The sequence below is a fragment of the Syngnathus acus genome, chromosome 6 (assembly GCF_901709675.1).
Source record: "Syngnathus acus chromosome 6, fSynAcu1.2, whole genome shotgun sequence".
NCBI classification, from domain to species: domain Eukaryota; kingdom Metazoa; phylum Chordata; class Actinopteri; order Syngnathiformes; family Syngnathidae; genus Syngnathus; species Syngnathus acus.
This window is the reverse complement of record NC_051092.1, coordinates 16,579,073-16,592,492: the sequence shown is the minus strand read 5'-3', so window position 1 is coordinate 16,592,492 and position 13,420 is coordinate 16,579,073. Positions and strand designations below refer to the sequence as shown.

At 40.4% G+C, this 13,420-nt stretch overlaps 1 protein-coding gene and 1 long non-coding RNA gene across 9 annotated transcripts in view; both read left to right on the top strand.

Moving 5' to 3' along the window:
- Window positions 1–13,420, top strand: part of cdk10 (cyclin-dependent kinase 10) — a 79,267-nt gene that overhangs the window by 36,096 nt on the left and 29,751 nt on the right. For all 8 annotated transcript variants that reach the window (XM_037253684.1, XM_037253687.1, XM_037253685.1 and 5 more), the window contains 2 exons: window positions 2,031–2,098; window positions 3,736–3,788. In XM_037253684.1, coding sequence (XP_037109579.1) covers window positions 2,031–2,098; window positions 3,736–3,788 — 121 coding nt within the window. The remainder of the gene's footprint in view (window positions 1–2,030; window positions 2,099–3,735; window positions 3,789–13,420) is intronic.
- On the top strand, window positions 2,105–3,704 carry LOC119124138. The gene is made up of 2 exons (XR_005098204.1): window positions 2,105–2,584; window positions 3,322–3,704. It is a non-coding gene; the product is annotated as an uncharacterized LOC119124138 (long non-coding RNA).

The following is a 13,420-nucleotide window of genomic DNA, read 5'->3' as shown; positions in this document are numbered from 1 at the left end:
ATATAATATGAGGTGCTCATACATTTATTTGGGTTGACAGTCATAATGGCCCTCCGAAAGAAGCTATGACTACAATGCGGCCCGCGAAAAAAAAAGAGTTTGACACCCCTGGTATAGTACAACAAAAAGGCATTTGTATACATGCCAGTCGGAGTTGAGTCAAGCAAGCCGGCGATGTGTGTGCCTACAAGATCTAATTGATGGTTGTCGTTTGTCAACTGTATATTTGTGGAAATGTCCTAGTAATATGCGGTCACTGCATTCATACGAAAACGCTGACACTTTGGATTAATTTGAGCGGCTTGATAGATTTCCGGGTCCTGTTCATTGGTCTGCTCGCATACGTATCAGTTGCTCAACTGACACTCAGATACAGTACAGAAGCACATCCAAGTACTTGAACGTGTCCTTTTCATGTTTAGGACATTAGTCAACTCATTAGCAGTGACGGACGGCATCTCTTCTCATGAGTAAAGTTTCTATTTAAATTTTGTTTTTCCCTTCTAATTTCTCAATTTTTCAACCGATTCAACCCGTTCGAGCTTTTAACTACTCATCTAATGCCAACCGATTCCAAAACTTCCCACTTACCAAAAATTCCAAATTTTCAATTTTGAAATTCACGCCAAATTTTACAAAATTCCATTTTTCCCTTCTAATTCCTACATTATTTGACAGATTCAACCCTTTCCAACTTTAAAGTTCACCCTATGTTTATCATATTCACCCTCACCCCACTTCCATTATGCTTACCTAATTCACCCCTTCACCCCCAATTCCACAGTGTGGCGGCCATCTTAGAGTGCCCCAGAATAAACACGAAGTGAACCGGAAGTGCCCCAAAACAAACAGGAAGTGCCCCAAAATGAACAGGAAGTGAACCGGAAGTGCCCCAAACCAAACCGGAAGTGCCCCAAATAAACCGGAAGTGATCTCAATTGAACCAGACGAGCACCCAAATAAACCGGAAGTGACCGAAAATAAACCGGAAAGGCCCTAAATTGAATCGGAAGTGCCCCAAATAAACCGGAGGTGGCCTGAATTGAGTCGGTTTCAACTTTAGGATTACAAAGTGGCTACTAACATGTAGTTTTCTTTTCATTCATAATTTCAATAGTTTGGCACTATTTTTTACTAACTTTTAAAATCTTCATCCGATTCAACCAGCTTCAACTTACTAAGCTGTAGTTTTTGTTTAGTTTCAGATTTCAAATTATTTTGGCGCAATTTTTCTAAAAATGCTCATCTTTTCCCCATTCATTCTCTATGGTGCATTTAACATCTGATCTAACTTCTTTTTAATTTTTTTTCCGATTCAACTTAAAGGGTTATTAACCTGTAGTTTTCGTTTCGTTCATTTCACAATTTTTTGGCGCATCTTTCTCTAAACCAGGGGTTGGGAACCTTTTTGGCGGACAGAGCCATATCTGGCTCGTGAGCCATAGGTTCCCGACCCCTGCTCTAAACATTCAATTTTTTCCCCATTCATTCGCTATGGGGCATTCAACATCTGCTCTAACTTCTAAATGTTTTGTCTAATTCCCCTTTCAACTTCACTGTCATTTGACATCATTCTGTAGCATTCCAGTAGTTATTCAGCTTCTTTGCCTTCACACGCAATTTCTCCAGAAATTGCAAATTCTAGTTGGACTAAGCTGCTCAATAAACCTAACCCCAGGGAAGCTGCAGGCCCTGAAGAAATACTAGGAAAGGTACTCAACTGGTGGCCGCTACACATCTTCATTTCACCAAATCTGGCACTCTTTGCAAGACGTTTATACACCCTGGAGAAAATACTTGAATACAGCATTTGTTTTTAATACATTCTCTGCCTGCAGACTTTGTTTTGAATGATGTGAATCATGAAATAAGTCTTACATTTAGTTCATAATGGTCTTAAAAAGTTTCATTTTATTTGGTGAATCCTACAGAAAACCTGTTAATGTCTTTTTTAAAGAAATTGTCCAATTAGTGCAGAGATGTGTGTTGATTCTGAAGAGTTGTAATTATTTTTCTTCCATCTTTTTCAGGTGAAATGTATCATACTGCAATTGTTGAGAGGGTTGTGCTATCTCCATCACAATTTCATCATTCACAGGTCAGTCAATGTCAGTTATTGTACTTTTACTCTAGCTTGCCCATTTTATCTTATTTTGGACTCAAGTCAGTGAGACTTAGTTGTTTCTCTCTTTGTACATTTACAAACACAATCCCTTTTGAACAAAACCTGGTTGAACTGAGAGCAAATCTTCACATCCAGTGAAAATAAATGTCTCGTGACCAAGTGACGTCAACTAAGAGCTTGCCCTGTACAGCAGCCATATACGTTCTTCAAAACACTGTTGTCTCTCTATATGATTGTTTTTTTGTTGAGTCTACAGTTTACAAATTGTTTATGAAGTTAGAATTTTTTTCAACAATATTTATTTACATTTTTTTCACAATACAACTACAGTGGTACCTCCACTTACCAACGCCTATACTTACAAACTTTTTGCGGTATGAACCGGATTTTTTTGCATGTATGTACTTACGAACAACATTTCGACTTCTGAACCGGCGCCCCAACCCCCACATCACCCTTGTCTCCTTTGCTCGGCTATTCCCCGTTTGTCTTGGCGTGTTAGCAGTCTAAAAGACAAGGACCGTATTTTCTGCACCAAAAGGTGTACCTAAAAGCCTTTAATTTTCTCAAAAAACGAAGGTGCGCCTTTTAATGAGGTGCGCCTTTTGAGTGGACCGAATTTCAAAATCTGTAATGTTGTTTTGTGTGGCTTCCGCCACACAGAGACGTAACATACTGGCGTAATACATATGTAGACCCGATGAACCAATCGGAGGACATTACATTTTACGCAGATCGGGGTCGAAAACCGATCAGAGGTTTGTACATAACACGTATAGTACGTAACTCTACTGCCATTGATGAATAAATACTATCGTTTGTGCAAAGCAAACAGCATTAGGACCCTCTAAAATTCATTCGACAGAGACATGCTTTCTAGGCACAACTCAAGCTTTCTGGAAAGCTTTCTGGATCATTGCCGAAAAATAATGTGACGACGACAAGATAATGACAAGAGGGATCTTGTAATGTTTAATGGCGGGGACTGTACCAGCTTGTTTTCAATAAAAATATGAAGAACACACTTTTGTTTGTCAATTTGCATCTTTAGACGTTAGTTTTTTTTTCTTCTTTTTTTAAGTTGTCACTAGTGTTCTGCACAAGGTGCGTTCATTGACAACTTACACAGTCAGAAAACTCATTTATTCCACCAAAAAGCAATGACGAGTATGTGACCACATTGCAGGGAGATCAAGGACGCATACAATAATTTATTAGCCTGACTTTTTCTATATCTTCTCGGGGGTAGTTTTAACAAGTGTACAAAATTAGAACAGGTTCCCCCTCCCCCAAGCAAAGTTAGGAGGTCAATAATAATGTGACATTTGTTATAAAGGTTTGAAAACCTAAAAATAAAACCGTTGTTTTGGTTTTCTGTATGTTTTACACGGAGTAATACGGCAAAAGTCTGACTTTTGGGATTGTCCTGCACGCATTATTTGCTTTCATATTGATTCCTATGGGAAACATTGCTTCTACTTACAAACCTTCCACTTACAAACCCAATAACGGAACAAAATAAGTTCGTAATTAGAGGTACCACTGCAATTAACTATTTTGGGTTGTTACAAGTCTGTGGCATTGAAACTATGATATTGTTGTATTATCAGGGACCTAAAAGTGTCTAATCTGCTGATGACAGACAAAGGCTGTGTTAAAATAGGTAAGTAAACATACTTCCATCACTCACAATCACACCAGTGACTTCTTTAGAGAACCTGCCTAATTTAAAAATAATTATATTTTTTGCATTTTGAAATGCTTCTCCATATAACAAAAATCACATTATTCATGCAATGTATCCTAATGCATATATATTTAAGTGGACCTATGTTTTTTTTAATTGAAATGCTATGGTTAAGACTTAGCTTGCTTATTTTAATAATAATTCATTTAATTTATATAGCGCTTTTCAATGACCCAAAGACGCTTTACAGGGAATAAAAAGGGTGGGGACGTACAGGGGGTGGGGGGGTGAGACAATAGGATATAGTTAATAACAGGACATCGGTCAGCAGTGCGAAGGAGATGGATGGAAGAGCAGGAGGGGCGGGAGCGGAGGTTGTTGAGGTTGGCAGTACGGGAGGTTGGTAGTCCAGAAAGAGGATGTGTGAGCCATCGGGGAAGTGCCGGTCCAGATGTAGCGGCGACGGCGAAGGATCCCAGCCTCGTGTGGAAGCAGCAGTGGACCAGGTGGTGATGCCGGTCGACCTCGACTGCACCCGCTCGAACGGCAGACCCCAACGCACCACGGCGGCACACAGCAGAGCCACGGTTGGCGAGCCCGCAGGGAGTGGAGCCCGTCCCCCGAGGACGCCGGACGGAAGGCCAGAGAGCCGGGCCAGAGCTGCCGTCGAGTCCACAGCAGGTGGCCACAGGCTCAGAGTCGGGAGGCAGGAGGGGGTCCGGTGGTGGTTTTGGCCAGTTGGCTGTTGGCTAGCTGGGTAACGTAGCTGGTAGTCCGAGGGAGAGGAAACAGATAGGTGAGAGCGGAGCTGCGGGGATGCGAGGTGGACGGAAGACAACACGAGAAAAATAAAAGAAGAGACGGGTGCACTGAAAACGGGAAAACGAAAAACAAGCAACGGACACGGTCCGGGACAGAAGCGGCAGTCAACAGATCTGACGCCAGCGTTGCTCTAACCCGGAAGACAACAGACGGTGGGGGAGGGATTTTGATATACCGTTTTTTCCATGTATAATGCGCACCCTAAAAATTGCATGTCGATGCTGGAAAAAAGCCTGTACCCATGTATAATACGCACCCAAATTTTGACTCTTAAGTCCGTAAACGTAAAATTATTTCAGAAAAAAGATCATCTTTGGGAACAACCGGATGTTATTCTGCCGGTCAGTATCACTGCGCATGCGCTAGCAAACTCGATAGCGAAGAAATGTTTCGGATTTGTGTAGGGTACATTGTGACAGCAAACGAGCAGGTGATCGAGCAAGCGTCTGATACGAGAGCATTGTGTTCGTATGGAGCGTGTTTGAAGTGAACAGCAGAGAAGAAAGGAACAAGGCAAAGTGTTGTGAAATAAAATATTACCTGTAATACGCATTTAGGTAGAGAACTGAACTCTCGCTCTTTATATAGCTGACGTGTCTTGCGCATCCGTTCTGCGCATCTGTAATGGCGGCCTCCGTATGATATCCGGTTTGCGATGGAGATTAAAAAACAAACAATATTTGACAATAACACACCATCAAGGATTGCACCATCGCATCAAACGATGTGTCGTCAATAGGGGTGTAAATCGCGGGTTTTGTCACGATACGATATCATATCGATACAAAGAACCTCGATACGATATTTGCCGATATCTTAAAGCCTGCTGTGATTCATTCACGATACATCACGATATAGTGCTCCACGATCGATATATATATATATTTTTTTAAATAAAAAATATAGAACAATATCCTGATTTATAACAATTCATACGCAAAATCAACAAGGTACTGCAAACTCTTTATTTAAGAAATTACAAGAGTATTGTAGTATACAAAGTGCTTATTTTAACACTGAACTATATTTTTTCTCATATAAGTAAAGAAAAATGAATATTCTTTCTTTTTTTGTAATACCATTAACTTTAAAGTGCATTACTGAACTATTTATTTACAATAATTTTAATTGTCCGTTGAGCCATCTTTTCTTTGGAATCCAAAGTGCTTCCAAACGAATGACTTGAAGCCCAAAGGGGAGCGAATTTCCTCGTCTTCTTGGACACTAGCCATAGCACCAGCCCAGGAGCCGCGTAGTTGTCGGCTCCCCTTTCACGTGCCTGCTCTGCTCACAACACAACACGCCGCGTACTGCTCCCGGAAAGAGGAAGCAAGCAACAATGAACTGGATTTCAAAATAAAGTCGCGTCTAATGTCCGAGGTCAAACACGGCGATATAAATCGATGTTTACGTTTAGCATCGATGCCAATAAATCGTAGAGCATTATATCGATTAATCGATGTGTATCGATGAATCGTTACACCCCTAGTCGTCAATTATGAATTTTACTGACTAAGTGTGTTGGGCAGGATGGCTGAATGTGATGCGCGATTGACAACAAACAAGAAGAAAGGTGATTTCAAGTTTTATTTCAAGGGAGATTTTCTTCTTCTTCTTCAAAAAAAAAGAAATGTACCCATGTATAATGCGCACCCCAGATTTTAGGACAATAAATTAGCTAAATTTTGCGCATTATACATGAAAAAAAAACGGTATTAGCTTTAAACAGAGCAAAATGGAGTAAAACCAAGTTTAAAATGCTTCTCCATATAACAAAGATCTCATTATTCATGCAATGTATCCTAATGCATATATGTACGTATACAGTATAAGCGACGAAACAAACTGACAAAAAACTCGTTTTCAAATCAGACGAGTAAAAACTGGTCAAATACTTAAAAAAAAAAGATATTTTTTAAAAGTGAAGACAATTTGCAATTCTAGTAATGACATACAAATTTGAGGCACAATTTGTCTTCGCGGGCCACGTAAAATGATGTGGCGGGCCGTATCTGGCCCCCGGGCCTTGAGTTTGACACCTGTGGATTAAAAGATGTCAACGGCAGAAGACTTGTCCATAAAACCATACATAACACGTAACAAAATAAAGCCCCTCACAATATTTATGAACACATCTTGTAAACAAGTCAAGTTAACCAGTAAGCTAATGCTAGCATTAGCGAGAAGCTAACGAATACATTGTGTTCCCCAAGAATAATTCAGCACCTTCGATGTAATTCATCTGATACAACTACCGTAATTTTCTGACTATAAGTTGCTCCGGAGTACAAGTCGCATCAGCCATAAAATGCCCAAAAAAGTGAAAAAAAACATATATAAGTCGCTCCGGAGTATAAGTCGCATTTTGGGGGGCAATTTATTCGACAAAATCCAACGTGACATAAACACAAACAAAGAGCTGAGAACGGCCCTGACGTAACATTCAGTTCTTAAAAAAAACTATTACATAAATAACACGTTTATAAAACCATCTGTGTCACTCCAATTCATTAAATCCATCGATCGTCCTTTGTCAACAATGCGTGCGCGCCGCTGACGGCGCTTGCACTTCAAAATATTCCACAGGCCCATATAACGATATATAAATTATATATCAAGTAACTATTATACAAGCAATAATGTTATCAAACCATCTGTGTCACTCCAAATCATTAAATCCATCGATCGTCCTTTGTCAACAATGGGCGCAGCTGACGGCGCTTGCACTTCAAAATATTCCACAGGCCCATATAACGATATATAAATTAGAAATCAAAAAACTATTATATAAGCAATACTATTATCAAACCATCTGTGCACTCTAAATCATTAAATCCATCGATCAAATTCCTCGGCCTTTGTCAACAACGCCGCGCGTGAGCCCTGACGTCAGCCTCGTCGTTATTCCACAGATTTAGTATATAACTATATTGTAGCCCTAACAAAGTACAAGGAAAGACGTGGGTTTGGTAAACGGCTCTTTATTTAACAAAACAAACTTCCAGGCGTGTGGCGGCGTGGACTTCCAGCCACGAAGGTGGAAGAGAGATCCATAGAATAGGACCGGGCGTGCGTAAAAGCCATGACCGAGCCCCATCCACCGTCCCCGGACAGCCACCCGGCCGAGCGCCGGCCCTCGACTTCCATCCACGGAGGTGAAAGAGAGCTCCGGAGAGTAGGACCGGGCGTGCGTAAAAGCCATGTCCGAGCCCCATCCACCGTCCCTGGACAGCCACCCGGCCGAGCACCGGCCCCCAACTTCAATCCACGGAGGTGAAAGAGAGCTCCTTAGAGTAGGACCGGGCGTGGGTAAAAGCCATAATAGTTATTCAAACCTTCTGTGTCACTCCAAATCCTTAAATCCTTCAAACTCTTCGTCCGCCGTGTCACTTAGAAACAAAGCCGCTAATGATGCCGGTAGTACGTGGGGCATCTTCGTCATCCCGTGATCAATCTTTGTCCTTTATGTAAACAACCGCCGCGCCACTCCGCGTCGCGCTGCTGACGTCACTCGAAATTCAAAAACAGTAATCCCTTGCTACATCGCGGTTCGTTTATCGCGGTTTCACTTTTTTTTAATTTATTTTTTCGAAATTTAAAAAAAAAACCACATAAGTCGCTCCTTATTACAAGTCGCCCCCCCACCCAAATTATGAAAAAAAACGCGACTTATAGTCCGAAAATTACGGTACTCAAAATACAAGAAGTGAAAACATTGAGTGCACAGCTCTAAAATCAACAGAAATACTGACACTAATGCTATGAAAATGAGAGCATCATAGACACACAATAATATGAAAGTGAAATACAGTCAAACCTCGGTTTTCGACCACAATCCGTTCCAGAAGGCGGTTCGAGAAGTGAATCGGTCGAATTCCGAATCTATTTTTCCCATTACAAATAATGGAAAAACAATTGATCCGTTCCAAGACTAAAAAAAACGCCTTTTTTAAGCATATTTTCATTTGCGCATTTTTGTCCGATCACGCAACTGCAGCGCACCGCCGAACGCGCAACTGCACCGTGCTGGTCGCATTATTGTGACAGAGCTGTCGCTGAAATTTAGAAAATATGTTTAAAAGTCCTGATGTACTTTCCAAAATATAAGTGGACCTCAGTGCGCAGGGAGCTTAATTTTGTCCGATCGCGCAACCGCAGCGCGCCGGGCGCTCACCGTTGCATTGCTTTAAGAGCGTCTTTGTGTTTTAGGATGGCTTTACTGCTCCCACTTGCTTTCTTGGGAGGCATGATTAGGGGTTAATACAATCCTCAAAGTAACGAAAATACAATAACGAATGGAGTCAGTCGTCATCCGGGCCCCGCGGTCGGATTTTCTCGGGTCCTTTCGGCTCATCTCGCGAGGTTCGACCTCCGAATTTTGTTCGACAACCGAAGCAAAAAAATCTCGAATTTTTCGTTCGAATTCCGATTTGTTCGAGAACCGGGACGTTCGAAAACCGAGGTTTGACTGTACAGGTTATAACTTTTGTGTGATCTCAAGCTTACCGCTTTACTGTGGCTGTCGTTTTCATAAATTGAAGGAACTAAACCAGTGGTTCCCAAAGTGGGCGGTACCGCCCCCCTGGGGGCGGTGGAAAGATCTGGGGGGGCGGTGAGGAAGAAAGGGGCGGTAGGGGGGCGGTAGGGGGGCGGCAGTCGATTTGTACACAACACGCCGCTCTGGCCCAGTCAGATACGACAGCATAGACTACAAAAGCAAAAGCTCAGGTTTGTAATTTCAAGCTTGTAATGTTCAGAATTTTATCTTATAATAAAAACCGCATTCTGGCGGTCAACATCATCTTGAGTTCAAGTCAACATGAAATTGGGGACTCGCCAGAACGCGCCGTGTTGTGTTGTGTTGAGCTGGTTAGGGCAGTGGTCCCCAACCGCGGCCCGGTACCGGTCAGTGGGTCACTTGGTACCGGGCCGCCAAGCCGCACAGAATTTTTTTTTTATCGACGATCAATTAATTCAGGTCAAGACACTCGTCCCGGTCACGTGACATGTTTCCCCAGTCGAGCCCGCAAAGCTAATATGTGGCGACAGGCTAACTAACCAGGCAGTGAAGCATTCAAAACTGCTTCAACACATGGAGACCAAGCATCCTGCAATAAAAGACAAACCTTAAATCACTTCGGGTGTCATTGTCTCCGATTACGTCTAGATGGGACCGGCTCGTTTCTGAGAAACAAACTCAGTGCTCCCACTAATTCAACGTAATGGTAATGATATTATAAATGTATTATTTATTTATTTATATAAATGTATTATTTATTTATATAAATGCCGGTCCGCGGAAATATTTCTGACATGTAACCGGTCCGTGGCGCAAAAAAGGTTGGGGACCACTGCCTTAGATCACGTCCGCCACCATTTTCTGTGAGTAAATAGAAGAAAATGAATACATGAGAGGGTAAACTTGCTTTTCATACCTTCAATGTTGTCATTTTTGTCTTTAAGTAGGCCTATTTATGAAATGCGATAAAATGCTGTATTTTACATGGTTTTATTTTTTTGTTCCAGAATAAAGTATGGCCTTGGTACAGCAAACAAAAAAGAAGTGTCGGCAATATAGTGTGCAATATCTGAAATATGGATTTGTCGCAGCACCACACAACCAACAGCAACCAATGTGTCTACTGTGTGATTAGAGATGCACCGATCCGACTTTTTCAGTTTCGATACCGATACCGATGCCGTGAGTTTGCGTATCGGTCGATACCCGATACCGATCCGATATTATGGTTGACTTAACAAGCTACATACCTCTACATGTGGAACAGAAAAGACTAAAGGCAATGGCATCAGGCATGACTACACAGTTCATTCCTAAGACAAAATGTAACAAGATAAAGCAGATTAATGCAATGAACTATTTATTTGCAACAAAAATTGTGCAACAGCAGCAATAAAGTGTATTAGCATTTAAATTCAAGTAAATTAGGATACAAACTTCTTAAAAAAAAAAAAATACAAATGTTGCAGCTGAAACTGCACTGGGCAAATATAGAAAGGGTGATCAAGCACACAGTAACCAAATATTAAAATAAATAGTAAACATGTAAACATTAGGTGCCGTTCCACATCACTCATGACCTGTTGAAATGCTCATTTAAGCAGCAATGAGAAGTGCTCCCTGAAAACAAGCTCCGCTTAGTACTAGTACTATAACTGGCAGTACTACCACCACCACTGGCAACATTAGCTTTGCAGACATTACAAACTGCCGTCGAGCTAGTTGGCGTGTTCAGTTTAAAGTACCTCCACACAGCTGACTCTTTCGTTCGCTCCATGTTTGCGTTTGTTTAGAAAACTCTCGTGGCATGCGGCATACGTGCTGCTGACGTATGACGTAGCCCGCGTCCCGCGGCACACGTGCTGCTGACGTATGACGTAGCCCGCGTCCCAATAGATTAAGGAAAGGATCGGCTCACAGATCGGCTGCATTTTCCGATACCCGATCCATCAATTTTGTTGATATCGGGGCCGATATCCGATCCAGATATCGGATCGGTGCATCTCTATGTGTGATAGAGTGTTTTCAAATGAAGCTATGAAACCTTCGAGGCTTTTGGAACATTTGAAGAAAATGCACTCTGATAAAGCAGACAAAAACTTGGCATATTTTCAGTCACTCCGAGACAATGTTCAGAAACGGAAAACCATCGGAAATATGTTTGACAGCATTTCACAACAATCTACTGACGGTTTGTGAGCGTCATACAACATCTCTTTGCTGATTGCTAGATCTGGTAAGCCTCATACAATTGGAGAAGAGCTTATTCTACCAGCAGTAAGAGAGGTTCTACACACAGTTCTACACAAGTCACCTGACCAAATTATAAAAGCTATTCCTCTCAGTGATAACTCTGTTCAGAGAAGAATAGATGAAATGGCTGAAAATATTGAAGAAACATTGTGTAACATGCTTAGGACAACAGAATTTAGTTTACAGTTAGATGAGTCCACTCTGCCAGGCAATGAATCTTTGCTTCTTGCTTATGTTCGTTTCGTCAAAGATGAAAGCTTGGTTCAAGAGCTGTTATTTGCAAGACAGCTTGAAACAGACACAAAAGGGGAGTCCGTATTTCGTGTCGTTGATGATTTTTTCCAAAGAGAAAGACATCCCACTTTCTAACATTCTTGCTTGTGCAACAGATGGGGCACCATTGATTGATTGATTGATTGATTGATATCTTTATTTCGAACATCCAAAACAAAAAAGAAAAACAAAAAAACAAAAACAAATAACACTCTAAAGTGCCACATAAATCCATACAAAACAAACAAAAAATAAACCAACAAATAGAAGTAAATACATTAAATTAATTAATTAATTAATAATAATAATACATAAGTAAATAAAAAAAATAAAGAATGCTCGAAAAGGAGTAGGAGGAAGCATAGCTTTTTAGATTCCTACTCCTTTCTGACTTCATCCATTAAACCAATGATTCAACATACTATTCTGTAATTCTACAATATAACACAAGTAGACAAACTTGCACACTTATTGTTCTGTTTCATTTTTACTTGTGTGTAGCCCTTTGGCACTCTTAACCTTTGTACCCGCTAAACAACATATTTTTATACATTTTTTTAAACTGGTGGATATTTGGACTTTGCTTGAGTTCCTCACTTAGATTGTTCCATAGTTTGACCCCGGTTATAGTTATACAGAAACTTTTTAAGGTTGTTCTTATGTTTAAGATTTTGAAGTTGTGATTCCCTCTTAACTTATAACCTCCCTCCCGATGCCTAAATAAGTTTTGGATATTATCTGGTAGTTGTTTTGCTTTTGCCCTATACATGATGATTGCTGTTTGATAAGATACTATGTCAGTGAATTTCAATAGTTTGGATTGTATGAAAAGTGGATTTGTGTGTTCCAAGTAGTTGACTTTATGAATAGTCCTTATTGCTCTTTTCTGCTGAATGATAAGTGGCTGTAGTGAAGTTTTATAAGTATTCCCCCAAACCTCAGCACAGTAATGCAAATAGGGCAAGACTAGAGAACAATAAAGTGTACGAAGTGAATGATAATCCAGTAATTCTTTTGCTTTGTATATGACAGCCATGCTTCTTGAAATTTTAGACTTTATGTTTTTGATGTGTGGCTTCCAACTAAGCCTGTCATCCATTATAACCCCAAGAAATTTGTTTTCCTGCACCCTTTCAATTTCATTTCCATCTATTTCTATTCGTATCTTTATATTCGCTTTGCCAAATACCATAAACTTGGTCTTACTTACATTTAATGATAATTTGTTCCAGTCGAACCACATTTTTATTTTTTTCATTTCCTCATTCAGCATTGATTCCACTTGTTGGATGTCATCACCTGAACAAAAAATATTTGTGTCATCTGCAAAGTTGACGAGTTTTAGTTCTTTAGAGACTTTGCTCATGTCATTTATATACAAAATAAATAATTTAGGGCCTAAAACTGACCCTTGTGGAACACCACAAGCTATTTCCAGATATCCAGAACAGTGATTACCCAACTTTACATACTGTTGCCGTTCTCGCAGATAATCCTTTATCCAGTCTAATACTAATCCCCTTATCCCATATTTTTCTAATTTATTGAATAGTATATTATGATTAATTGTGTCAAAAGCTTTTTTGAGGTCAATGAAAACTCCTACTGCATGTTGTTTGTTGTCTATTGCATCTGTGATTTCCTCGATTGATTCCATTAATGCCTGTGCTGTTGATCTGTTTACTCTAAAACCATATTGGTTCTCTGCAAATAATTTATGTTTTTCCAAAAATCCATCCAT